The sequence below is a fragment of the Mobula birostris genome, chromosome 26 (genome assembly GCF_030028105.1).
Source record: "Mobula birostris isolate sMobBir1 chromosome 26, sMobBir1.hap1, whole genome shotgun sequence".
Classification (NCBI taxonomy): domain Eukaryota; kingdom Metazoa; phylum Chordata; class Chondrichthyes; order Myliobatiformes; family Myliobatidae; genus Mobula; species Mobula birostris.
This window is the reverse complement of record NC_092395.1, coordinates 27,835,435-27,861,680: the sequence shown is the minus strand read 5'-3', so window position 1 is coordinate 27,861,680 and position 26,246 is coordinate 27,835,435. Positions and strand designations below refer to the sequence as shown.

General features: G+C 42.7%; 1 protein-coding gene across 1 annotated transcript; it reads left to right on the top strand.

Annotated features, from left to right (window-relative positions):
• Positions 1-3,905: 3,905 nt before the first annotated feature.
• Positions 3,906-19,125, top strand: LOC140188370 (uncharacterized). Its single transcript, XM_072244583.1, has 6 exons — positions 3,906-4,322; positions 6,105-6,150; positions 7,858-8,036; positions 13,550-13,604; positions 15,414-15,483; positions 16,990-19,125. Exons 1-6 carry the CDS (start codon positions 3,960-3,962, stop codon positions 17,018-17,020), a joined length of 744 nt encoding a protein of 247 aa, XP_072100684.1. The 5' UTR covers positions 3,906-3,959; the 3' UTR covers positions 17,021-19,125.
• The last annotated feature ends 7,121 nt before the right edge of the window (positions 19,126-26,246 follow it).

Sequence of the window (26,246 nt, the reverse complement as noted above, 5' to 3'; positions counted from 1 at the left end):
AAAGCTACCAAATTACACCTAATTAAATAAATTAGGGTCAGAATCAGATGATGTGCTGTAACCGCATGATGTGGGAACTGGTGGACTCCATTGTAGTTCCTCATGACCACATCTGCAGCAAGTGTTGGTTGCTCAAGAAACTCAAGTTCTAAGCTGAAGATCTGGAATCTGAGCCTCAAACACAATGATGCACCCGAGAAGGAGAGAGTCGCATGGACTCTGTGTTTCAGAAGGCAATCACATCCATTCGACTATCTACTTCAAATGTGGTCTGCGGCCAGGGACGAGAGGGTGTGATTGCAAGTTAGGTAGATAGACAGATCCAAGAGGTAATGCTACGGGAGCCTGAGCCGTAGAGCTTGCCCAACAGGTCTGAAATTGGTGCTCCCTTTGAGAATGAGAGCAGGAGCCACAGGAAGGACGAGTAAATGAACAGTGGCACTGTGGTTCAGGGAGCTCTTCAAGAGGGGAAGAGAAGAGAAATGTAATTGTATTTGGGATAGTATAGTTCGGGGAATAGACACAATTCTCTGTCATGAGAATCGTGAGTCCCAAAAGCTAAGATGTCTTCTTGGTGCTTGGGTTCAGGACATCTAATCTGCAGAGGAATTTGGAAAGGGAGAGGGGAAAGATCCTGTTGTCATGGTTGATGTGGGTGCCAATAATTTAGGAACAACAAGAAGAGAGGTTCTGCTGAGGGAATTTGAGCAGGATAGAACTAAGTTAAAATGCAGAGCCAAAAAGGATAATAATTTCCAGATTGCTATCTGAACCACATGCAAATTAGCACAGGATTAATAAAATCAGAGAGCTAAATGAGTGGCTCAAAGATTATGTGGGACACGTGGGTTTGAATTCATGGGTCATTGACACCAGTGTTGAAGAAGGAAGGAATCACATAACAAGGGTTGTGAATGGGGCTTTAATCTAAGTGGGGGGGAGGGGAAAAGGATAGATAAAGTAAAAAGGAAGGAGAGTGAACGAGATGTAACTGAAGTCTCTAGAATAAAGGACAAGACAAAGTTAGAAAGTATCAAGAATTTAACTTCAGGTGACATGAAAACAAAACTGAAAAGAAGGGTGGTAAATACAGGACCAAAGGTGTTAAATTTGAAAGCACAACAGAATAAGAAATAAGGTAGGTGACCTTGTAGCACAGTTCGAAAATGGCAGGTATGATGTTGAAAATATCACAGAGTTGAGATTGAAAGGAAATGGCAACTGGGAACTTTAACATCCAAGGATACAATACACATCATATTGAAAGGACAGGCAGGTGGGCAAAATGGCTTTGTTGGTAAAAAGTGAAATCAATACTTCGAAAGAAGTAACATAAGATCAGAAGATGTAGAATCCTTGTGGGTAGAGTTAAGAAAATATGAGGCTAAAAAGATGCTGATGGGAGTCACCTGATTATACAGATATCTGCACAGTAGCCAGGATGTGGGATACAAATTACAATGGGAGGTGTAATGGGCGCTGTTTATTATGGGAGATATAAACAGCATGTGTAAAGGGCAATGCAATGAATGCCATCAGGGATTTCAATATGCAGGTAGATTGTGAAAATTGGGTTGGTGCTGGATCTCAAGAGAAGGATTTCTAAAATACCTGCAAGATGTTTTTTTTATAGCAATTTGTGGTAAATCCAACTAGGGAAAAGGCAATTCTGGACTGGGTATATGTGATGAACCAGATTTGATTAGGGAGCTTAAGGGGGGTACAGGAACCCTTAGGAGACAGTGATCATAATATGATAGAATTCACACTGCAGTTTGAGTAGGAGATGCTAAAACTGGATGTATTGGCATTACAGTTGAGTAAAGGTAACTACAGGAAAATGAGAGAGGGTCTGGTCAAAGTCCATTAGCTGTGACGACGTAGAGCAGCAGTGGCTGCAACTTCTGGGAGTAGTTCAGAAGACGCAGGGCCAGTTCATTTCAATGAAGAAGACGCATTGTAAAGGCAACCATGGCTGACAAGGGAAGTCAAAGTCAGCTTCAGAACTTGAATCAGAATCATGTTTAATGTCATTGGCATATGTCATGAAATTTGCTAACTTAGTGTCAGCAGTACATTGCAATACATGATAAATATAGAAACAATGTAAATAAATAAATTACAATAAGTATATATATGTATATTAAATAGTTAAATTAAAAATATTGCAAAAACAGAAGTAAGAAAAAAGTGAGGTAATGTTCATGGCCTCAATGTCCATTTAGAAATCACAGCAAAAGAGACAGCATACAACACAGCTAAAAATGTGGGAAACTAGAGGATTGGAAAGCTTTTAAAAAACAACTGCAGATAATTAAAAGAGCAATAAAAAGAGAAAAGTTGAAATATGAAGATAAGGTAGCCAATAATATTGCATTGTGGAGGGTGCAGAGGACGCTTACCAGAGTGATCCCAGGAATGAAAAGGCTAACATGTGAGGAGCATTTGATGACTCTGGGCCTGTACTCACTGGAGTGTAGAAGAATGAGGGAGAATCTCATTGAATCCTACTGAATATTAACAGACCTAGACAGAGTTGACATGGAGATGATGTTTCCAATGGTGAGAGAGTCTAGGACTGGAGGGCACAGCCTCAGAATAGGACATCCCTTGAAAACGGAGATGAAGAGGATTTTTTCACCAAAGGGTGGTGAATCTGTGGAATTCATTGTCACAGACAACTATGGGGACCACATATTAAATAAATTTAAAGCAGAAGTTGATAGGTTCAAAGATTACAAAGAGAAAGTAGAAGAATGGGCTGCAGAGGGAAATTACTCAGGCATGATCAAATGGTAAAGTATGCTCAATGGGCTGAATGGCCCAATTGTGCTCCTATGTCTTACAATCTTATGGATGTGGAGGAGATGCAGCATCGATGGGAGTGGAAGGGAAACTCCATTCTTTGAAGAATCAGGATATATCTAATGTCCTAGAATAGAAAGCATCATCCTGAGGACAGATATGGGAAAAACAAATCAACTGTGAAAAGGGAATATAATTTTTACAAGTGACAGTGTGGGAAGAGCTGCAGTTAAGATGGAGTGAAAATCAGTAGGTTTGTAAAAGATGTCAGGGCGCAGTCTGTCTCTGGAGATGGGGATGACAAGATAAAGGGGACGGGAGTATTAAAGTTGGACCAAGTAAATTTGAGGGCACTGTGGAAGTTGGAGGCAATGTTGATGAAATTGGTGATCTCGGCACTGGTGCAGGAGGCTGTATTGATGTCCCACTGTCCTCTCCTATTTCTCAGTTGTCCACCATCCTGTCCTGTTCTTCAGTTGTCCACTGTCCTCTCCTATTAGGTTCCTTCTTCTTAAGCCCTTTACCTCTTCCACCTATCCTCACCCAATTTCATTCCTCATCCCACTCACCTCCCCCTTTCCCCTCCTCACCATTTTATTCCTTCCCAGTCTAACAAAGGGTTTCAGCCCATAACATTGTCTGTTCTTTCCCCTCCATAGATGCTGCCTGAATTGCTGAGTGTGTCCAGCATTTTGTATGTGTTATTCTAGGTTTCTAGCTTCCGTAGAATCTCTTGTCTTAATGATATATTGTTTGGTATAAGCAGCATCCTCTCTCATACTGCTCTTTCTTGTTCCCTTTTGTTTGGACAAAGTCTGCTTCCTTCAGGAATGTTGTTGCTTCCTCCCAGTGTCAGGGGACCCACTCCGCACCTTGGAGCTAAACTAAACACTCGTCAGGGATTATGAATGAGGGCACTTCCTGTGCTGTGCTGGGAGAGAATGCTTGTTTATTTCTGGTCCCTGGAATACATGACTTGCAGGAAACGGTCTGACAGTAGACTGGACTGAAAGACCAATCATCTTGAGTGGTGGATGTTTGATTGCATTCACATGTAATTCGCAGCTGTCCATCAGCAGATCACCCCACCCATCCTGTTCTTCAGTATTTTAGAATATTTTCTGGAGGAACTTAGCAGTTTGTGAGCTCCAGCCATGGACCACAACAGCCGCCCAAAGAAGAAACTGGGCTATAACACAAAGGACTACAACACAATAAAACCCAACAACTGCAGTTCCCATTTCAGGTACTGTCTCCTGTTCACCAGCCTCATCCAGATGCTGATAATTTTGGGGCTTGTTCTTTTCATGACCTATGGAAACACCTACAGCAGCCACCAATCTCACCTTGAGACCAGTCAGAACCAGTCTGTTCAGTTGATCAGGGAAGTCCAAAGCCAGAAAGGTGCCGTCAAAAGCCTGACGAAAAATCTGACAAGCTGCAATTTCAAGAATGGCAATCTCACAGAACAACTGAAAATTATGAACAAGACTATTAAAAGATGGATTTCACAGAAGGCAAGTATTTTTTGATTCATGAGGTGCATAAAATTATGAAGGATCTGGAGAGTGTGAATAGGTAGGAACAAGTTTCCTTTGCACTGTGAATTACCAGAGGACTTAAATCAACAAGTGTTAATTAGAGGGGAGATGGGGAGAAGCTTTCTTTTACCCAGAATGTGTCAAAAGCTTGGAACTCTTGATCCGAAAAGATGATAGTGGTAGAAACATTGAACATGTTTAAATTAGGATGGGATAAGCATGCAAGAAGCCCTTCAGGTTTACAGACTGAAACTTGGGAAGTGGGATTGGGTTGGATAATGTGGAGAAGAATAGCCAAATGGTCTTATTTGTAGCTATTGATGTCTATGACTCAGTAATTCTGTAACTGTGTAGTATCATGCCTTTTGCATCAACAATACAGCAGAATGTACTTAAGGAGGCTATGAAGTCTATAGCAGTTTCACATAAATAACTCTAAACCAAATCCCCTTATTTACCTTCTCTCCGAAGCCATGCAAATTCTTTCCTGTCAGATCCTTACCCAGCTCACTAGCTAGAATTGAATCTCCCTCCATTGCTACCCCTGACCTATCTCTCTTGGCTTGGAGTCAGGAATTTCCCAACTATCAACTCTGGAGTGTTATTACACCAACACTGGTATCGGGACACATGAAAATGTGGCCAAAGATTTAGTCAAAGACTGAGGCTCTAAGGAATGTTGTAAGAAAGGAGAGAAAAGGAGGCTTGGGGATTGGCAGCAGAAGACATTACGATCATATATTCGAGCTCCATTCCAGAGATTTGAAAGCAGAGTTTAATCTGTTGATCCCAGTGCAAAAACTGGGGGTGTTGTAGTGCATTGAGGTACTATATTTTGATAAAGGTTTTAATTTTGGTGCCCGTGGAGGAATTAAAATCTGGAAGGAAACATCAAACTTGATTGGGTCAAGGACTGTGGAAACAGACAAACCATTGTCTTTGATCTTGCCATGAGGTCGAAGGAATGGAGGCTGCCGTTCTGTGAAGCGGCTCTGTGACCTCCATTTTGTGGACTGAAATTGCTTGGCTTGATTACTGTTTCAAAGTGGACCCGATGATATTCTTGGTAATCTGCTGGAACAGAGATCATTTCCAAATCCATTTCTGTTTCCAAAAGGTGTTCTTTGGCTGGATATAGCATGCAGGCTTGTGACTGTTGGGGTCTGGGTCTGCTCTGAGTGATTCAAGCTGGTTGCTGGTTTAGTGACTGACTTTAAACAAAGAGCCGTAAATTACCAGTTGTCAGTTGTCACTTGTGGAAGAAGGTCAATTAATGGATACTGGCTTGGACCGGAGCCAATGAGAAGGTGATAAAGGTCAGTCAGTTAACCCATTGCCAATAACACTGAAATGCAACAACTGGTAAGGATTGAATATAAACGCAGAGGTTTTCAGATACCAGATAGCGGCAACTCTCTCCAGAGACCCACCATCACAAGGAGAAGCCCCCGTGCCAGGAGATGGGAGGAGGATCAATCATCTGGCCAGTGGAGATACCCTATTTCAGTATTATAAATTGGAGAAGTGGTCTGAGTGAGTATTGATACAAAGAGAACAGTATAATTTATGTTCTAAGTTGTTGAGGCAGGGTCAACAAAGTTTCATTGTTGTTTGTGAATAGACAATAAAGTGCGAACTTTGATTAATCAGAACCACGTTTAATACCACCGGCATATGTCGTGAAATTTATTCACATATTTATTCAGAAAAATTATTTTGTGCTGAATAATAATAACTCTCTTTCCTTTTGATTTATAGAATTACACGGATTATTTGAATTTACCACTCAACCGCTATTTTGAACGTAAGTCACTGTAATTAACATCTGCTCCATCCATGTGTAATGTAAGGAAACTTCTTGTCATGGGAATATGAGATTCTTCCCAACAAATTTTAAGATGAAGATTAGTAAGACCAGGAGCTTAAGATTTAGCTCAGCAGGAAACTAGGTTGAGATCAACCATGATCTCATTGACAGGGTAGAATTAGTGGGAGATTTAAAATTACATTAGATAATTACCCATCGTGCAAAAGGCTTGGATGGTGTGGAATTTGTTAGAAGTACAGTATTTAAGAAAGCTTCCTCAATCAAACAGTGGGTCCTGCTAGAGAGGATGTAACACTAGACCTTCTCTTAGGGAACACAGTAGGTCTAGTGACTGGCGTGCCAGTGAGGAAGCACCTAGTGACCAATAAATATAATTATGGAGGTATACAAGACCAGTCCACAAGTTAAGGTCTTAAATTTGGGCAGGGCCCTTCTTGGAGCCATTAGGCAGGAACTTGCAGAAGTTGATTGGATGAGACTGTGTGGCATGCGGGAAGTGTTTATAAGCAGGGTATCAAGTGTTCAGAGACAGCATGCACTGCTTAGGGAGAATGACAAGTCTGGCAGATCTGGGAAACCTTGCTTAATGAGGGATATTGAGTCACTGGTCAGAAAAAAAAAAGCATACATCAGATTTGAGCAGTCAGGATCAAGCGAATCGCTCAAAAGGTATAAGAAGTGTAAGAGTACACTTAAGAGAGAAAACAGGAGGGCAAAATGGGGGCTCGAGATAGATCTAGCAGGAAGGGTTAAATAAAAATCCCAAGAGATTCTGCAACTATATTAAGAGTGAAAGGGTGGCCAGCGAGATAATCGGTCCCCGTAATGACTAGCATGCCATTCATGTGTTGTGTCACAGCAGTACAGAGTTCACTGAAAGTGGTGCTACAGGTAGACTATGGTGAAGAAGGCTTTTGGCACTCTGACTTTCGTCAGAGTGTAGGAGTGCAGGAGATTGAGGAGTGATCTTCCAAAGTTATATAACATCATGAGCGGCATTGATAAGTCTTTTGAATACAGGGAATATAAAAGTAGAGGGCATGAAGGAGGGTTTAAAAGGGACCTGAGAAGCAACTTCTTCATGCAAAAGGGTCTGAAATGGTATGAGTTACTGGAGGAAGCGGTGTAGGCAGGTACAGCTACATTTAAAAGGTACATGCATAGGAAACACTGAGGGGAAAATGAGCAAAATGTGGACAAATACGATTAGCTTAGATGGACATCTTAGTCGGTATGGATAAGTTGAGCTGAAGGGCCTACTTTCATGCTGCATTACTCTAGGACTTTGATGATGTTGAGCAAATTCAAAGAGCGAATAACCTCAGTCTATCCAGTAGTCCTAGAAATCTTTGATATACTTTCTACTTTCTACTTCCACATGAAAAGTCATTAGATCACACTGGATGGCAGACATATCAGAGCACACTGTAGTGCAGTGTTCACATTCCTTTCCATCTACTAGTGGTGGTAATCCTACTATGTAGCAACTCAGCATGCTTCCATAATGCATTGGTGCACTACGCTGTTCCCGAAAGCTCTGGCAGACTGTGCTCCTAAAGTGTTCTGCCTGACCATTCCCATAACAAACTCTGTACTGTAACTGCTGAATATGAAAATAGCAGGTAGCAAATGTTAATGCTGTTTCCACATGTTTCGTAACTCCAAACATCATTTTATAAACAGAATATTTCAGCTTGAAGAGAAACAACACTGATCTCAAAATTAAGCTTCAAAAGTGCATGTTTGATCAACAATTGAAGGAGAGTAGGGAGAAATGGAAAGAGGGAGAACTGTATCCGCCGTTTAACAGATATTACCCGTTTAACAGAAGAACTGCCACATCCTTTGAATCTTCCTGCCAGGTGAGTGTATGTGTGTGTTTTATCCCATGGCAAGGTGTCTTAATTTCACGGTGTCACAAAATTTCTTGGTGTTAGGATATTTCCCACCCTTCCCTAGGAACGAACCCTGGGCACCCACAGATATATTTATCATTATAAGCCACTTGCACCCACCGAACTACCACTCACTGGATGGTTTTTGATTTTTGCACTATTCTCTGTAAACTCTCGAGAAAATTGTGTGTGAAAATCTCAGGAGATTAGCAATTTCTGAGATAATCCGAACACCCCGCCTGGTACCAATCCACAGTCAAAGTCACTATGATCAAATCTCTTCCCATTCCCAACAGCAACTGAAATTCTTGACCATGTCTGTATGCCTTTACGCACTGAGTTACTGCCACATGATTGGCTGATTAGATAATTGCATCAGTGAGCAGATGTCTAGATACAACGGCCACTCAGAGTATATCATGAAAATTGTTTTGTGGAAGCCATACAATGCAATACATAAAATTTAATATGTTACAATAAATAAATAAATGGTGCAAAAGAATAGAAATTTAAGACTCCCATCAGCCTTGCCTGCTTCCAAAGGAAACAATTCCACCTTACTGAATCATTCCCTCTGGGTTAAAACTTTTGCAATCTTGGTGACATTCTCACAAATTTTCCATGTTAACACACCTTTCCTGTAACTAATCGCCTTAAATTTACACAGTATTCAAGTAATGTTCAAGCAAGCATTGCATAAAATTCTAGCATATTCTCTCTGTTCTTATATTTAATATCTCATTTAATAAAGAAAATTATCTAGTATGACTTCTAAGCCACCTTATTTACCAGTGACACATACAAAGTGCTGGAGGAACTCAGCAGGACAGGCAGCACCTATGGAAAAGAGTAAACAGGTGACATTTTGGGCTGAGACCCTTCATCAGGACCGAAACGTCAACTGTTTCCTCTTTTCCATAGATGTTGTCTGGCCTGCTGAGTACCTAAAGCATTTTATATGTATTACTTTGATTTCCAGCATCTGCAGATTTTCTCTTGTTTGCTATTTACCAGCAATGTCATCTTTAAGAATCTGTGTATGTGTACTCAGAAATCCGCCATATTTCCATATTTAAGTACTTTTTATCTGTCAATTTTTGTACTGCTACAGACAAATTGCCTTGCACTTCTCAGGATTAAATTCCATTTGCCATTTTCCGCCAGATGTCCTAGCCATCTGCAGAATAGAGCTTCCTCCTCACTCTCAATAACACGTGCATTTTTTTGTATCTCTGCAGATATTTTCACCATGCCCTCTTCAATTAAGTCTAAAATACACAACAAAGAACAAGTGACTGCATACCTAGCCACAGTGCCCCAAACACCTATCAGCCCATATCCTGCTCTGCCTGCCACTGAGCCGATGCTCACACGCACACACAAATCACAATACTTAAAAATGGAATCTGTACAAACAGCAGACGGCCCCAGAGAGGCTGTGGAACACAATGGGAAGAAGCAAGCCCCAATAACTTTATTAGATACAACTTCCTTCCCATACTTGATTTGGCTTAGGGTTTTATTGCTTTAACTCCCTTGGAGCTTTTCTCAATTGCTTCCTTGACTATTATAAGACAAAGGACATGTATTTCTATAGAAACATGCACATAATGCTGGAGGAACACAACAGGTCCTGTAGCATCCATGGAGAGGAATAAACATTCAACATTTTGGCCAAGACCTTTCATCAGCACTGGAAAGGAAGTGGATAGAAGCTGGAATACAAAGATGGGGGTGGGGAAGGAGTAGAGGCTAGAAGGTGATAGATTAGTTCAGGTGATGGGATGGGAAGGTGGGTGGGTGGGAAATGTGAGAAGCTTGGAGGTGATAGGTGGAAAAGGTAAAGGTCTGAAAAAGAAGGAATCTGATAGGAGAGGAAAGTTGTCCATGGGAGAAAGGAAAGGAGGTGTGGCAGCAGAGGAAGGTGATAGGCAGGTGCAGAGAAGAGAAGTGGTAAGAGGGGAGCCAGACTGTGGAATGAAACAAGAGAGAAGGGAGAGGGAGAGAAATTGCTGGAAGTTAGAGGAATCTACGTTCATGCCGTCAGGTTGGAGGCTACCCAGATGGAATATTAAGTTTTGCTCCCCTGATCGTGGCAGTAGAACCATGGAGTGAATCATGTTCTCAAAGTAAGTGGCCAACAGCTCATGACTAAACAGTACGGCGAGCCTTTGGAATTCTGAACTGAGCGGTTTATGGAGATTCAGTTATTGAGTTTGTTGGAGGTGTTTGGATGTTTGGGAAATTAAGAGATATTGTTGCTGAGATCAAAGATCTTACAAGTCCCTCATATTCCTTACGATAAGAAAGGAGGCCATTTGCCCAGTGAGCCTATGGGATTGCCCCCAGAGCAATCCCATTCCACCACTTATTGTCTTTCCGCCTATTCTCCCTCATATACTGTCTAACAGACCCTGGATTCCCCTACCACCCACCTACCTCTGTTAGGGGGGTAATATGCATTGACAGCCAGCGTGTCTTTAGGATGGGGGAGGAAACAGGAGTACACAGGGAAAACCCACACACTCACGGGAGGACATGAAAATTCCACACTGACAGCATCAGAGGTTCCTGAAGCTCTGGGGCATCTGCACTACCCACTGCGGCATCACGCTGCTTATTACTGAGTGATAGGAATATATGGTGTTGTAGGATGGCTTCCCCTATCACGGGTCTATGGATCCCTTGCTTAATGGTACTGTATTGGTTAATGGCATAACGAAAGGTTGGGAGCTCCTGCATGATATTTCTTTATTTATGTGCAATACTGACCAGTTGAAATTTTTTTGGGTGCTGGCAACTTCCTGTCCTCTTCCCTGACAGTATGTAGCAAAAGCAGACATTCTCATCGGCTTGGCATTATTTACTCAAGTATCTGGAGAGGGGTTTGAACCTACTTTCATCATACTCAAAGCTGACACTTTAACTGTATGGTGGTGGTCAAAATGGTCTGGGGTCTCAGTGTGACAAACCTTGGCTCTTTCTGTATCTGCTCCCCACAGGGAAGGTCATATTTATTAATAGAATAAAAAGCCAGTGACTAATTGTCGCCTCTTGAGTCTGTCAGTGAAACCGGATCTTTCATCCTTTGCTCACCCCTGGAGGGTGAGGGATCAATGCCAGTGTCTAATGTTGCTGCATCCTTGTTCATGGTTTGACGCCTACTCTGAAAACTTCCTGCTTCTTCTTGGCAACAGTAATTAGCTAACCTGTGACCCTTATCCCAGCAGCCCCGACGGGCTCTTCCTAATGAGTTGATCGCAGATGAACAACTATCTTCAAACAAGTACTCAGTAACGAGCAACTCTGCTTCATGCTTAGTGCAAATAAGATGGCAGCGCGACGCAGCTCGCAGCGGCCAGTCCGGTGGTGATGTCTGTTATTTGTCAAGGAGGGTGCCGTGCACAATCCTGATTTGATGGAGATGGACGTGAGAGTACGGAGGAACATCTGGTGAAACTTTTGAAATCCCTGCTTCACTGCTGCTGCTAATGTGTGGTCCAGAATCTCCAAAGGAGAAGGCCCCGAGTCCTTGGCTTTGCTTGTTGCTTGGCGGCCGGGGCAAGGTTGAAGCACTCGGCAGAGGATGCTGCTTGGAGAGGCTGAGTCGGAGGGGCTGGTCGGAGCTCGAAGTTTGCAGGTGGACTCAGAGTTTGCTGCGGTCGGGTGCTTCCAATGGTGCTGCATCGGCGAGTTAGCGGCGCTTGGAGGTTCATGGCGGGGAGAGTTCCTCCCTTCTGCCGCCTGCGTGAGATGATGAGTCTATCAGGACTTTGAGACTTTTTTTTTACCCTGCCTATGGTCTGCTCTTTATCAAATTATGGTATTGTTTGTACTGTTGTAACTATATGTTATAATTATGTGATTTTGTCAGTTTTAGTCTTGGTTTGTCCTGTGTTTTCTTGTGATATCATTCTGGAGCAACGTTGTATCATTTTTTAATGCATGCATTTCTAAATGACAATAAATGAAAACTGAACTGACTGACATTGCCATCTCTTTCTGTTCCTCTCCCCCATGTGTCTTTATTCAACTTCAAGCCACCTCTTTTCTTTACCTCAACCCTTCCCTACTACTTTCAGGGGACACAAGTTTCCACAGAATTCCCAGCCGGATTTTGAGTGACTGTTTAACATTAGCAGCCTCTGGCCTCACACTAGTTACATATGATATTGTAAGAATTCATTCGGAGCATTACATCCACACTGGCCAAAAAGAGGGACCATTCAGTTCCCCATTTCTCAGTCTGTCCCTTTAAGGGATACAGCCTTTCATGTGCTCGAGCACACACTTTCCTCAATAGGCTTTTCAGGGAGAAAGTTCCCAGATTCCTGATGAAGAGCCCAAAATATTGACTGCTTGTTTTCCTCCATTGACGCCGCCTGACTTGCTAAGATCTACTAGCATTATGTGTGTTGCTTTGGATATCCAGCGTCGGCAGAATCTCCTGTGTTTATGAGTTCCCAGAGTCCTGACTCTTATTTGAGGAAATACCCTGCCAGCTTTCCACCCGTAACACCCATTGTCTAATCATCACCCGTCAGTTATCCACTTCCCTGCTAAGCAACAAAGCTCCTTCCTGTTCATCATGTATTGGCCTCCTATTATTTTGCTGACTTCTATTAAATGTCCCCTCAGTTTTCTTCATTCCAAAGGAACCAACCACAGCACAGTGAACCTCTCAGTCCTCAGCATCCTTGTAAATCTCACCTGCTCTCCACTGAGCCTGCTTCCAGGGCTGTACACAGTGCTTTAGATATGGTCTAACTCATGTCATCATCTTCCTGCTCACCATATCCCAACTAACTATGGCAAGTATCCCACAAGCCTTCTTAATCACTCTATCCATGTGTTCCCATGCCCCCACATTAAGAGATTTGTAGATACCATCCCATGATCTTTCCCTAGTACTGCTTTGTATCCCAACTTTCATCTGAATTACCTTACTTTGTTTGCCCTCTGCAAGTGTAAAACCCCGCATCTTTATTCCATTTGGCTGATTCTCAAATCTCCAATCTTTGGAACTGCATTCAGAATGAGTTTATTATTGTCACGTGGTGCAGTGAAGAGCTTGTCTTGCACACTGATCATACAGATTAAATCATTACACAGCACATTGAGATAAAACAAGGTAAAACAATAGCGGAATACAGAATAAAGTGCAACAATCTGCAGCAAAGGTGCAGTGCAGGTAGACAATAAGGTGCAAGATCATAACGAGGTAGATTCACTAGCCTAAACTAACACAGAGTGCCTACTCCTATCCCACAGAGCTAGGACTGGGAGTTTCCTGTCCCACACTAATGTAGATCCTAGGTTGCCTCCAGAGGGACTAGGCCATGCCTGTGCTATACTTACAAATGCTCTGGGCCATCCTGCCCCACAGCGAAGGAGATCCTGGCCATTCCTGTCCTGGTCAACCACAGGCCCTGGGTGAAAGTTGCCATACTGTAACTAATAACTTGTTTGTATATAAACAGGAGAACGTCAACCTCTTGCAAAAAATGGTGGATTTACTAAACGACCAATTGGCAGGTAAGGAGCCGAAAGATTCTGTACCTACCATTTGAACTCACACGCATTTACCTACACATAACTTGCATCAGCATGCTGTACGGGTAAAAAGGCCCTTCAGCCCATTTACTCCCCATTGACGATTATGCTACACATGAGCCTTCTTCCACCCCACCCATCACTGCATCCTTCTATCTCTCCTACCTTCCTGAATCTCCTCAGCTTCAGCTTAAAGCTCACTCCAAATGAACCCCAATTCCCTCGCGAAAGCAAATTTCACTCTTTCTATACTGACTGGGAAAATCCAAAATTCCTGGCTGAATTTAATGGTGTCTGTATTTTCTTAGTGGTCTGCCCCATTTTGAATTCTCCGACATATTCATCAAGGCTCACTGATCAAAGTGAGTCACAGAGTGCTACAGTACAGAAAGACGCCCTTTCACCCGTCTAGTTCATGCCAAACTGTTATTTTGCCTAGTCCCAACAATACTCACTTTCTGAGCATAGGCCCCCCCATACCCCTCCCATCCATGTACTACTCTTAAATACTGTAATTGAACCCACATCCACCTCTTCTGCTAGCATCTCATTCCACACTCTCACCACATTTTGGATGAGGAAGATCCCCCTCAGGTTTCTCTTAAACATTTCACTTTTCACCCTTAATCCATGACCTTTAGTTCTAGTCTCACCCAGTCTCACTGCTTATACCAACTTCAACATAACATCTCAACTCCTGTACTCAGTGCTCTGATTTATGAAGGCCAATTTGCCTAAAGCTCTCTTTATGACCCAATCTACCGTATCTGTGACATCACTTTCAAGGATTTATGGATCTACATTCCCAGATCCCTCTGCTCTATAGCCCTCCTCAACGCCCTACTGTTTACTGTGTATGTCCCAACCTAGTTTGTCCTGCCAAAGTGCAACACCTCACACTTGTCTACATTAAATTCCACCTGCAATGTTTCATCCCATTTTTCCAACTGGTCCAGATCCACTGCAAGCTTTGATAGCCTTCTTTGCTGTCCACTACACCTCTAATCTTGCTGGAATCCATAAATTTGCTGATCTAGTTTTCTACATTATCATACAAATCATTAATATAGATGACAAACAACAACAGACCCAGCACCGATCCCTGCGGCACTCCACCAACAGTCACTTACCTCCAGTCAGAGAGGCAACCATCCAGTACCACTCTCTGGTTTCTCGCTAAGCCAATGTTCAATCTAAGTTTTACATCTTCATCCTGGATGCCACATGACTGAACCTTCATGACCAGCCTCGCGTATGGGACTTTGTAAGAGGTTTTGCTAAAGTCTGCGTAGATAAGGTTCACCACCTTTCCTTCTTCAACTTTTCCAGGAAGCTTCCATAAAAAGGTTGTTAGACACAACCTACCGCACACACACCAAGTACTTAGACCCATTTCACCAGTGCAGCTGCTAGTGCTGTTCCTCCATATCTCTGGCAACCTGGGTTCGAGCCCGATCTCCAGTGCTAGCTGTGTGCGGGCCGCATGTTCTCCTAGTGACCCTCTGGGTTTTCTTCCAGATGCTACAGTTTCTTTCCACATCACACGTTAATTAGTTCATCATGTCAGCTAACTGGCCAATGCAAAGTACCCTTAGGAGAGCTAGGTGGGGAATATCGGAGCAATTGGCCAATGCAAAGTACCCTTAGGAGAGCTAGGTGGGGAATATCAGGGGAATATTTGAAAGGAAGAATTATCGGGGAAGACACCAGCCATGGGCTTTGAGGCTGACCGAGAGGAGGAGAAGAATGGAGAAGGTGCTTATGTAAATCATGTTTCTGATGTTATCCTAGCCATGCGGCAGAAAGAAGCATCCATGGACCTGAAGCTGAAAGAACAAGAAGCCAGATGTTGGAACTGGAGGTAAGTTTGTGCTGAAACAGAGGCTTTCTTCCTGGTGATAATCCCCTCCTCCCTGATCACTCTTTGTAACACAAACTCACCAGCTCCCACTCCATAATCCTGACCCTATACCTCAACCCCACATCCCCCCCTCAATCATTGACCATAAACCTGACCCTATAACCCCCACCACCATACCACACCTGATCATGGTACACACTCTCGTTCATTCACCAACCTATCTCACCCCGCTGACTATAACCTGATGTCGTCTTTCAGCCGCGTGACTGTACATAACCATGATCCAGAACCTCCTCTGTGTGTCAATGATGATGACTCTGACCTGTAATCCCAAGTAACTAACCATATCCATAATCAAGATCCATCTCTGTCTGGAGTCACTGATGATGTATTTGACTTCATACACCTCTCCTCTATTTATACTAAATCACCCTTGACCTCTCTCCCTGTCATCATTCTTTCTGGGGTCTACTGAGTAATGCTCAGAACCTACCACATGGCTGCTTTTCCACCTCTGTCCTGAAGTGACGAGAGTTTATCTCTCAGTGAGGGCATCATGCTCTGGCCGGGATCTATGCCGCAGTGAACTGCACACTTTGCCTGCAGAGTGATCGGGAGGAACAACCCAGCATAATCTCTGGGTGACGTTCTGAAAGGGTTTTCAACTGAGGCTGGCTCTTAACACACTGCTGTGCATCGGGACATCTTGTGGACTCTGACATCTGATAGAAGGATGAAAAAGTATAAAAGACATGCAGAGGGTAGATACAGTCTTTTATCCGGGTGGATATGTCAAATACTAAAGAGTGCAGGCTTAAGATAAGCGAGGGGGATGTTAGAGATTTGCAAAGCACATGTTTTTACATCTGGATTGATAGGTGCCTTGAATGTGCTGCTAGGGAGCTGCCAGAAGCAGATATGATTGGAATTTGTAAGAGACGTTGTGTAAAGGCCCAAGAAGAGTTTATTCATGTAAGGGGCAGTTAGACAAGACAAATGAACAGAATGGATAGATGGATATTGACCATATGCAGGAAGATGGGATTAGTTTAGATTGGTACCATAATTGGCACAGATTGCGCTATGCTGACCTTTTGTTCTGGTAGAAAAAATTGGGAAATTAATTGGAAAACTGGGAACGAGTGATCAAGAAAAATGTGATATGCAGCAGGAAAATAATGGGATTAACTGATGGGAAGAAGAGAACATGTGATTTGGAAATGGATAGTAGAAGAGTACATTGGTTGTAAAGTGTTGTAAAGAATAGAGAATAAGGAGTATTGACTGATGGGAAATATTTGTTATTTTATCCTAGGAGATGATTGGCATGAAGGTGTAATGTTGGTTCTCTAGCCCTAGTTGTTTAGTAGTGGAGTCACACACAAGCCCAGTGCAAATGTGGTTGGGAGAGACCCTTCTAAGTTGGGCATGAGTGAACAGAGCAAAGTAAAACCAGATATTGACTAGTGAAAATTATTCACATTTAAATATTGATCTGTTCTCCAGGATGTCAGAATATCGTGTGAAGACACCATGATCTGCATGAAGTCAGAGAGAAAACCCTCATCAGTATCAATACGTCCAGTGGAATCCTCTTTTTCTGATACTTGTGATACACACTCTGTCTTCTTAGTGTCTTGTGTAGCTGTTGTTGTTCCTTTTCACGGCTTGAGGTGCATCGGGTGCCATATTTTTTTCTGTTTCCTTAGCATTTGTCTGTTTTTAAAAAAAAACGCTCAACCCAACACATGGGCAGTGAGACTCATTTGGAATTAAATTAGTGGTTTGAGAGGAGGGGGTAAATATTGTTAATTTATGTTTGGTATAGAGGTGTGGCATAATGGGGTCCCATGGGATTAGTTTGGGATTATGCAGGGATGTCAGAGAGAAGGGGGTATAGGATTAATCTGGGGATGATTCAGTAAAGTGGGAGAGAAGAGGGAAGTGGGATTAGTCTGGAGTACCCGGAGAGCAAAGCCTTCAGCTTCGATAATATTCCTGCTTCAATCAGAGTTGTGGAAAGCCAAGGGCTAACTTTGCACTTGAGGTTTTTTCCCTTGATTTATATGTAATCATGAGGAATCAGGAACAAATCCCAGGATCATGATTTATAATTTATCTGAAGTTGAACTATACCAATAGAAACAGTTCCTCTCAAACCTTCATTCCAAACAAGCCAAACAAAAAGAATTCAAAACATCAACATGATTGGTCTGGGCAGTGCAAGTTGGCAAGTTGGCAAAGTATAGATCAAGGTGCCCTTATTTGGCCTCAGGTTACTGATTGGACAATTTGCAAGAGATGGTCAGTAATTCTGTCACAAGCAGGGCAAAAACTTGGGAAACAGAATTCCATTTCCAACAGCAGCCAGTGTGTGTGATATGCAAGGACTGGGATAACAGGATTCCAGTGGGTGTCGTGTGTGCGCATAATGCTTTCATAACTAGACTGAGGATTTCCTCTGTTGCATTTGGCCATGTGGCAATTCCTTAGGTATGAGAGAAAATTGTTCATGTTTCAAGTCATTCTACTTCTCATTCTACTTTAAAGATGGCAAACATAAAGAAATAAGCAAAATATTAATCAAAAGATGTTAATCACTGGGTTCAAACCACATAAATATTAACTATTGATGTTAATCCAAAAATATTAACCATCAAATATTAACTAACAAATGTTAATTAATGAATGTAAAATAAAGGATTTTAACTCAGTTTTTACTCAATGCTGGGGTGTGACAAAGTTGGGAAGGCCAACAATTACTCCCTGTCCCTATGTGCTCTCAGGAAAGTGCTGGTGAGTTGTCTAGAACAGCTACAGTTCTTCACATGAAGATCCCCCAAATAACAATAGTTAACCAAAAGTTATTAACCAAAGACAGTTAAGTACAATACGTAATATCTCAGCTGCTAGTTCAACCCCTGATCTGGGAACAGTGGTAGATGTATTAACAAGTTTGATCCTCTAACAGACGAATTTTCCATTTGGCTTGCAAAGTCTAATTTTTATTATTTGTTGACACACAGCACGGAACAGGCCCTTCCAGCAGCCCCCGACTTAACCTCAGCTTAACCGCGGGACAATTCATAAAGACTAATTAACCTACTAACCGGTGCGCCTTTAGGACTGTGGGAGGAAACTGAAGCATCTGGGGAAATCCCGCGCATTCCACAGGGAGAACGTACAGACTCCTTAGAGATGACGGCGGAATTGAGCTCTGAACTCCACTGCCACGAGCTGTAATAGCAATGTTCTAACTGCTGTGCTACCATGGTGAAGTGGAAAACAGTTATGAGATTTATATTCTGTATCAGTTCTTTGTCTATTGCATGTACTTACAATATTTCTTTAGATAGCAATACTGTTACGTTGTTACGTACAAGTCTCTCAGTCCTCCATGTACTGGATATAGAATCTTCACATACCCTCTCAATTATCCTTCCCATTTCTTATGCTGTATCCCTCTCCCATCTTTAATTCTAACTGACAGGATTTATATTCAAAGGAGTCTGTGGGCAGTGGAAGGGCTCCCAGGTTAACTTTGATGACAATTGTAACTGGCATTGAAGAAGTTTGGCTCCGGGCTGCCTACGGCACTGTATTGTTCAAACCAAAGGATTAATAAACAAATGCTGAATGCCACTGTTTGCTGGAGTGTGATTCACAGATAAAAAATTAAGAATAGGCTCACACTTCCGCAACGTATCTGAGTCTGCATTTACGTCCATTCATCTGGGCGGTTGCCTTTTGTTTCATATTAGCCAGATTAATGTGTACTTCAACTCCAATTAACTGTTTCTGCGCTAAGTCAAGGACTTACAGAAATCCAAATCCATCAGAAGAGGCCATTCAATGGTTCTGGTCTGTACAAGGTCCATGCAGAATACACACAATGTGCTGGAGGAGCTCAGCAGGCCAGGCAGCATCTATGGATGGGAATATACAGTCAACGTCTTGGGCCAGGGCGCTTCATCAGGACTGGAAAGGAAGGGGGAAGGAGTCTGTTTAAGAAGGTGGGAAGCTGGGAATCTGGGAATCTGATAGATGGAAGAGATAAGGGGCTGGAGAAGGGGTAATCTGATTGGACAGGGTAGAAGACCATGGAAGAAAGGGAAAGGGTGGAGCACCAGAGAGAGGTGATGGGCAGGTAAGAAGTGAAGGTGCGATTCTATGCAAAATGTTGTGTCTCTCTCTCTATCCCTCTCCGATGCATGCAATAATCACAGTTAACTGAATTCTGTTTCCAAACTATTTATTGATCATTTTGTATGTTGGTTATTTAACATGCACCATTTTAACAATCACTAATGCATTTCCTTTCATTGCTAAACTGAGCTATTACCTGCACACTTGCAAAGTATCTAAATTAACAATGAGGGGCTCCCTCAATCCCTATATGTAGTTTACCTCTCGTCTGCAATGGTTAGTCTCTGGAATTGTCACTCCTGATGTCTTCAACAATCTTTCTTTCATACAGTTCTCTTCTCGGCCAGTCCTGTCATCCTTCTCAAATCCATTTACTGGGTGTTTTCACTTTGGCTTTTGTTCAATTCTGGAAGGTGTTCTGCTCACTATTCAAAGGTTCAAAAGTTCAGTTTATTTTCAAAGGATACAACTCTGAAATTCTTCAACTCCTGGTAGCCATGAAACCAAGAAAGAAAAGTAAGGCAGCACAATCACCAACCCCCAAATCCTATCTTAATGCAAAAAAAAGATCAAAAACAGATGAGGCACATCGACCCCCAAATCCCTCCTCCCACACAAAAAAAAACAAAACTGATCAGGCACTCGACCCCCAAAACCCTCCTCCCACACAAAAAATAACAAAACAGATCAGGCACGTTGACCAAATCCCTCCTCCCACGGAAAAAATCAACAAAATTGATCAGGCATGTCGACCCCCAAGCCTGCAGAAGCCAAGGTGACCAAACATACTGCCATCTTACCAGAAGCCAATGGCTTTATCACATCTTCAGTTCATCTTCTTGCAGTTGGTATTTTATTCTGTAGCCTCCATATAAAAAGATCTAACAGTATTCTTTTCAGGTCCCATTCATCCATACAGCACACTTACTGGGTCCTTTCAAGATCACTTCCTTGAATGACATTCCAATACTGTACCCAAATACATCCTTGTACAATATCAGAGAAGGTGACTCCTTATAATATTGGGGACTGTTATATTCTTTATTCAAAGAGCCTTAAACACCAAAGTAAATGTATCATGTAGTCTTGGTGGCGTGACATCCCTTTACCTTTGGAATCTCCCAGACCTCTTTCTTTTTATATGTTGATTCAAGGGATGTGAACATTGCAGGGTGAACCAGCGTTTAACGGCTGTCACTTGCTGCCCTTGAGAAAGTGGCAGTGAGCCTCCTTTTTGAACTGCTGCAGTCCTTGAGGTGTGAGTATGTGCATAATGTTGTTAGGGAGGGATTTTTAGAAGTTTGACCCAGCAACAGTAAAGGAATTGTCCCATGGCCTTCTTCCAGTTATTCCTGATGAACTTGTGCATATCTATCATTCCTTCAGGATGGGTCTTTATGTCAACTTGTCCCATTTCTGCAGTATTTGGGATTTCCTCCTTGGCGCATTTTATTTAACTATGTGTTCCATTCAAATCCCCCGTGTTCCTGGTACACGTTATTATCATCCATCTTTTATCCCATCTACATTCTGGTTTAAGGTGGCACTGGTGAAGCTCTGCGACTACTTTCTGGTGACAAAGAAAACAACTGTGTACTTTATTAATCACACTCTTCCTGGTAAACGATTACTGCAAACAATAGGCTGCAGCTTCCCTGCTGGAGTTGAGCTCTTGAACCACCTGTACAACCTGGCATTTTTGCGGTGTGAACTGAAGTTTTGAAGGTGCAGGACCGTTGTGGCTTGCAGTGTACAGGCTGAAGTGAGGTGGCCGGGTCCAGGGAATGAGCCAATATATGGCCATTGCTGAAGTGGACAATTCGGGGGGCAATTCAATGCAGCAAAACCAAGGTGAGGCAAACGGAGGTGAAACAGAGTTGAGGCGGAGCTTGGGACTAATACCTAGGAAAGACCTGAGGTTTGATTGATTTAAGCACCTGGACGAATTGGAAAGTCGGGTATGGGCCAAATCGAGGCGGCAGGACTTAGGCCTGAGAGCGTATTGAAGCAGCAGGACTTGGATCCAAGAGCGAGGAACAACCTGAGCTTTGGACGATTTAGGTACCGGGCCAGATTGAAAAGGTCAGGGTATCGGGGCCAGAGGTGAGGGAATAGCTCATTCAGCTCGTTGTTCTGCAAGGTTTACTCATTTCTGCATTGAACTGGGCCTGTGGCTTTTCAAGCAGCACGAGTGAATTTGATTCACTCTTTAGTCTGGGTGTCCAGTACCACTATGAAATTATGGAAAAGTTACTACAAAACTCAATCTTCCAAAAGTTATTAAACCCTCACATGATTTTACTCACTTCTATTCCTAGAATCTATAAGATTAAAAATAACTTCAAACATTCAAAGTTTCCTTTATTGTGAAAGTATGAATGTACAATACAACTCTGATATTCGTCTTCTCCAGATAGCCATGAAATACAAAAAACATGGGACCTGCTGAGAAGAAAGGCCATCAACCTTCACCCCAACGACACGAAAAAGAAACAGAACTTGCAAACCCCAAAGCCCCTCCCTCTAAAAAAAACAGCAACGATAACATCAAGTCCCTAGCCCCCTCCCTCACAGAAAAAAACAGTGCAGTAACATTAAATTCTGAAAAGCAGAGTGACGATAACATCAAATCCCAACGCCCTACTTGCAGAAAAAAAACAGCAACAATAGCATTTCTGCTCAGCTTTCATATCTGCATATCATTGAATAGTTTCCCCTAAAACTCCCAATTCCACCTCATATATCCTGCGAGGCTTTTCCCTCTCATTCCCATCATTATCCTTTGTTTCCTTGACATTGTTTCCAATTTAACCATCATGTCCCAGTCTTCAGTGTGAGGCTTACTGGCTGACTGAGGAGTCTGCTTGACATCCCCAACAGCTAATGTCCCATGGAATTTACGTTCCTGGATCTGCACAAACTACTTCCATTGATTAACATGTTGCCACCCCGTCTTCCGCTTCCCATCTTCATCCACTGAGAATCTGTGCACAAAAAATGTTGATGCGGCATCCATGGTTTCCCTTCTTCCCGTGCTCTCTGTCCTTTTCTCACTTCCTCAGGGTCTTCACCTCCCCCACTTTTCGTTTTGGCAAAAACAGCCCCTTGAGGCCATCATCTCACACTTGTGGGGCTCTCCTGTCTTCATCAGGTTCTCCACCAAAAAAGTGGGATCGTTAATTTGTTTTATCTGAATATCTCTTCCTTGTAGTACCGGTGTCCAGAGAGACGGAGCTGACTGACCTAACCATTTTAAGTTCCTCCATCCAATGGAGGCTGGACAGATTGAGCTCTGTTTAAGATGCTGGGGGATTAGTGATGATGATGTCAGTAAAATGCCGAAATGCTATTTTGTAATCTGAACACTCATTTGCATTTTACAAGACAAACACTTGGAGTACATCAAAAACAAGTTTTCCAAAGGAAACCCAACACTCAAAATCGGTCCATGATAAAGTCTTGAGCAACGTCTTTTTAACCTTCTGGGAATACAATTCTTGTTAGAGAAACAACCTTTGTTCTGATCTCCCAAAATACCAGTTTCAAATTCCCAATTTAAATATACATTAATCATTAACAAAATAAAATCCATGGTTGTAAGATCTTTTCTTTGCAATTTTTGCAAACAATGGAAAACTGACAATAAACTATTAATTTCCACAGTAAAAAAAATTAACACAACTTAAAAAATGAAGGCAAATAAAAGATGGATACACACTGTCTCAAACACTCACACATTCACAAAACTTCTTAGTGATATTGCCTCTTAAAGCATAGGAGGTTCTTCAAATTTGTTTCTTATACAGTTAAATAATCTATCAGTCAGTCACATGCTATTCTGTCTGGAGCATAAGATTTATGCAGACATATTTAAACGCAGATTTAACAAACTAGTAATGGCTTTTCATTCATTCAGTCTCTTGCTGCCTGTGATCTCTCTCTCTCTCTCTCTCTCTCTCTCTCTCTCGCTCTCTTTCTCTCACTCTCTCATTTTAAGGCATTCGAGAAGTCTATCGATACTTAAAATTGACGGATCCCGGACTGCAGACTCGGGTTGTAAGTGCTGTTTCCCTTTGAGAAAAAGAAAGCAAGAGAAACGTGCTGGGCTGTAAGTAGGTTGGAAATGCTTTAGACTCCTCACATTCCCAACTATCCTTCTGACAAATGTAAAGTCTCAAGCAAGATTGCAGTATCAGAGGAACATCAGGGACTGCTGTGTACTTTGCTTCACCGAAACATGGCTAACACGTACCATTTCGGATGCAGAGCTGCAGCTCGATGGCTTCACATTTTACAATAAAAACAGGACATCTCAGTCCTTTAAAGGCAGAGGAGGTGGAGTATGCTTTAAAATTGAGTCATTGTAGTGCAGAGATGTGGTGGTTCTGTCTCAGTCCTGTTGACCCAACCTGGAACATCTAGTGGTCAAATGTTTTCCTTTTTCATCTGCTGCAGGAATTTTCTGCCATCATCCTTCTAGCAGAGTATTTTCCACCTTAGGTTAGCATCACATGTGCACTGGAGGAGCAAATCTCCGTGATCAGCAGGTATGAACCTGCACTCCCTGATGCCTTCCCTATCATCTTGGGGATCTCAACCATGCCAGCTTGAAGAAGTCTCTGAACAACTACCACCAACACATCACCTGTCAACACACCTGACCACTGTTATACCACCATCAAGAACGGCTACCATGCTATCCCATGCCTACACTTTGGAAAGCCTGATCACCTGGCTGTACTTCTACTCTCAGCATAAAGGCAGAGACCAAACACTGCAGCACCATGATGAGGACCAAGAAGGTATAGTCAAGATAGATGGAGGAGCACATATAGGACTGCTTTGAGTCAATGGACTCAGCAATATTTAGGGATCCTTCTATGGGTCTGAATGTATACGTCACAATTGTCACTGATTTCATCAAAACATGTGTGGATGGGTGCGTGCCTTCAAGAACATACCGGACATAACCAAATCAAACACTGTGAATGAACCAGGAGATTCATAGCCTGCTGAAGGCTTGATCTGTGGTATTCAAGACCAGTGATCCAGAATTATACATGAAGTCCAGGTACAACCTGTGGAAGACAAATCCGATTGAGGTTAGAGCAGAGTGAACTGCCTCAATGGCCATCACTCAGTGGCACTCACGTCTACAGTGATGAAATGCTTTGAGAGGTTGGTCATGGCTAGAGTCACAAGGACCTGGACCCATTGTAATTTGCCTATCGCCACAATAGGTGTACAGTGGATGCAATCTCATTGGCTCTCCACTTAGCCTTGGTTCAGCTGGACAATAGTAATACTTATGCCAGGCTGCTGTTTACTGACCACAGCTCAACGTTTATCACAATTGTACCTTCAGTTCTAATCAAAAAGCTCCAAAACCTGGGCCTATGTATCTCTGTCTGCCTTCCTCATTGGGGCAGCACAATCTGTGTGGATTGGAAATAACATCTCCTCCCCGCTGACAATCAACACTGGCATACATCAAGGATGCATGCTTAGCCCTCTGCTCTGCTCTCTCTACACCCGTAACTGTTTTTCTAGGCATTGCTCAAATACCATCTGTAAATTTGCCAGTAACACAAATATTGTTGGCAGAATTTCAGATGGTGTACAGGAGTAAGATAGATCAGCTGGTTGAGTGATCTCACAGAAAGAACCTTGCACTCAACTTTATTAAGACCAAGGAAATTATCGTGGAAGCCTAAGTTGAGGGAACCCCCACCAGTCCTCATTGAGGGATCAGAAGTGGAAAGAGTGAGCAGTTTCAAGTTCCTGGGTGTCAGCATCTCTTAGGATCTATCCTGGACCAAACATATTGATGCAGTTACAAACAAGGCACAACAGCGGCTATATTTCATCAGGAGTTTGAGGAGATTCGGCATGTCACCAAAGACACTTGCAAATTTCTACAGATATGCCACAGACAGCACTCTAACTGGCTGCATCACCGTATGGGAGTGGGGTGTCCACTGCACAGGGTTGAAATAAGCTGCAAAAAGTTGTAAACTGGGCCAGCTTTATTTATGGACACTAGCCTCCCCAGCACCCTGGACATCTTGAAAGAGTGATGCTTCAAAAAAGGGGCATCCATCATTAAGGACCCCCATAAATTAGGACATGTCCTCTTCTCATTGCTACCATTAGGGAGGGGGTAGAAATGCTGGAAATATGTTCTTGTCAGATCAGGCAGCATAGCTGCAGAGAGAAACCTGGTTAACGAATCAGGTAAACACTGATCGAAATGCGCCTGAAACATTAACTTTTTCTCGCTACCTGGCCTGCTGAATGGCATGAGTGAGCTTTCGATGGTTGCCAGACAGAAGTGAATGACAAGCAGAGTCTGTGTCAGGGACTGATTTCTGGACATAAAAGGAATCAAGGGCTCTCAGGCAGGACATTTTTGAGATAAAGGATCAACCATGATGTTGTTAAACTGTAGAGGAGGCTCAAAGCCTGCCCCTGCTTCTGTTGGTATGTTTTGGTGATGCTGCTTGAAGGGAACATTGCCCAAGTTGAACCACCTTGGCCCCTTTCACGGTGTGGCAGTGTATCTTGTTTAACACACACTGAATGCTGGAGGAACTCAGCAAGTCAGGCAGCATCTGTGC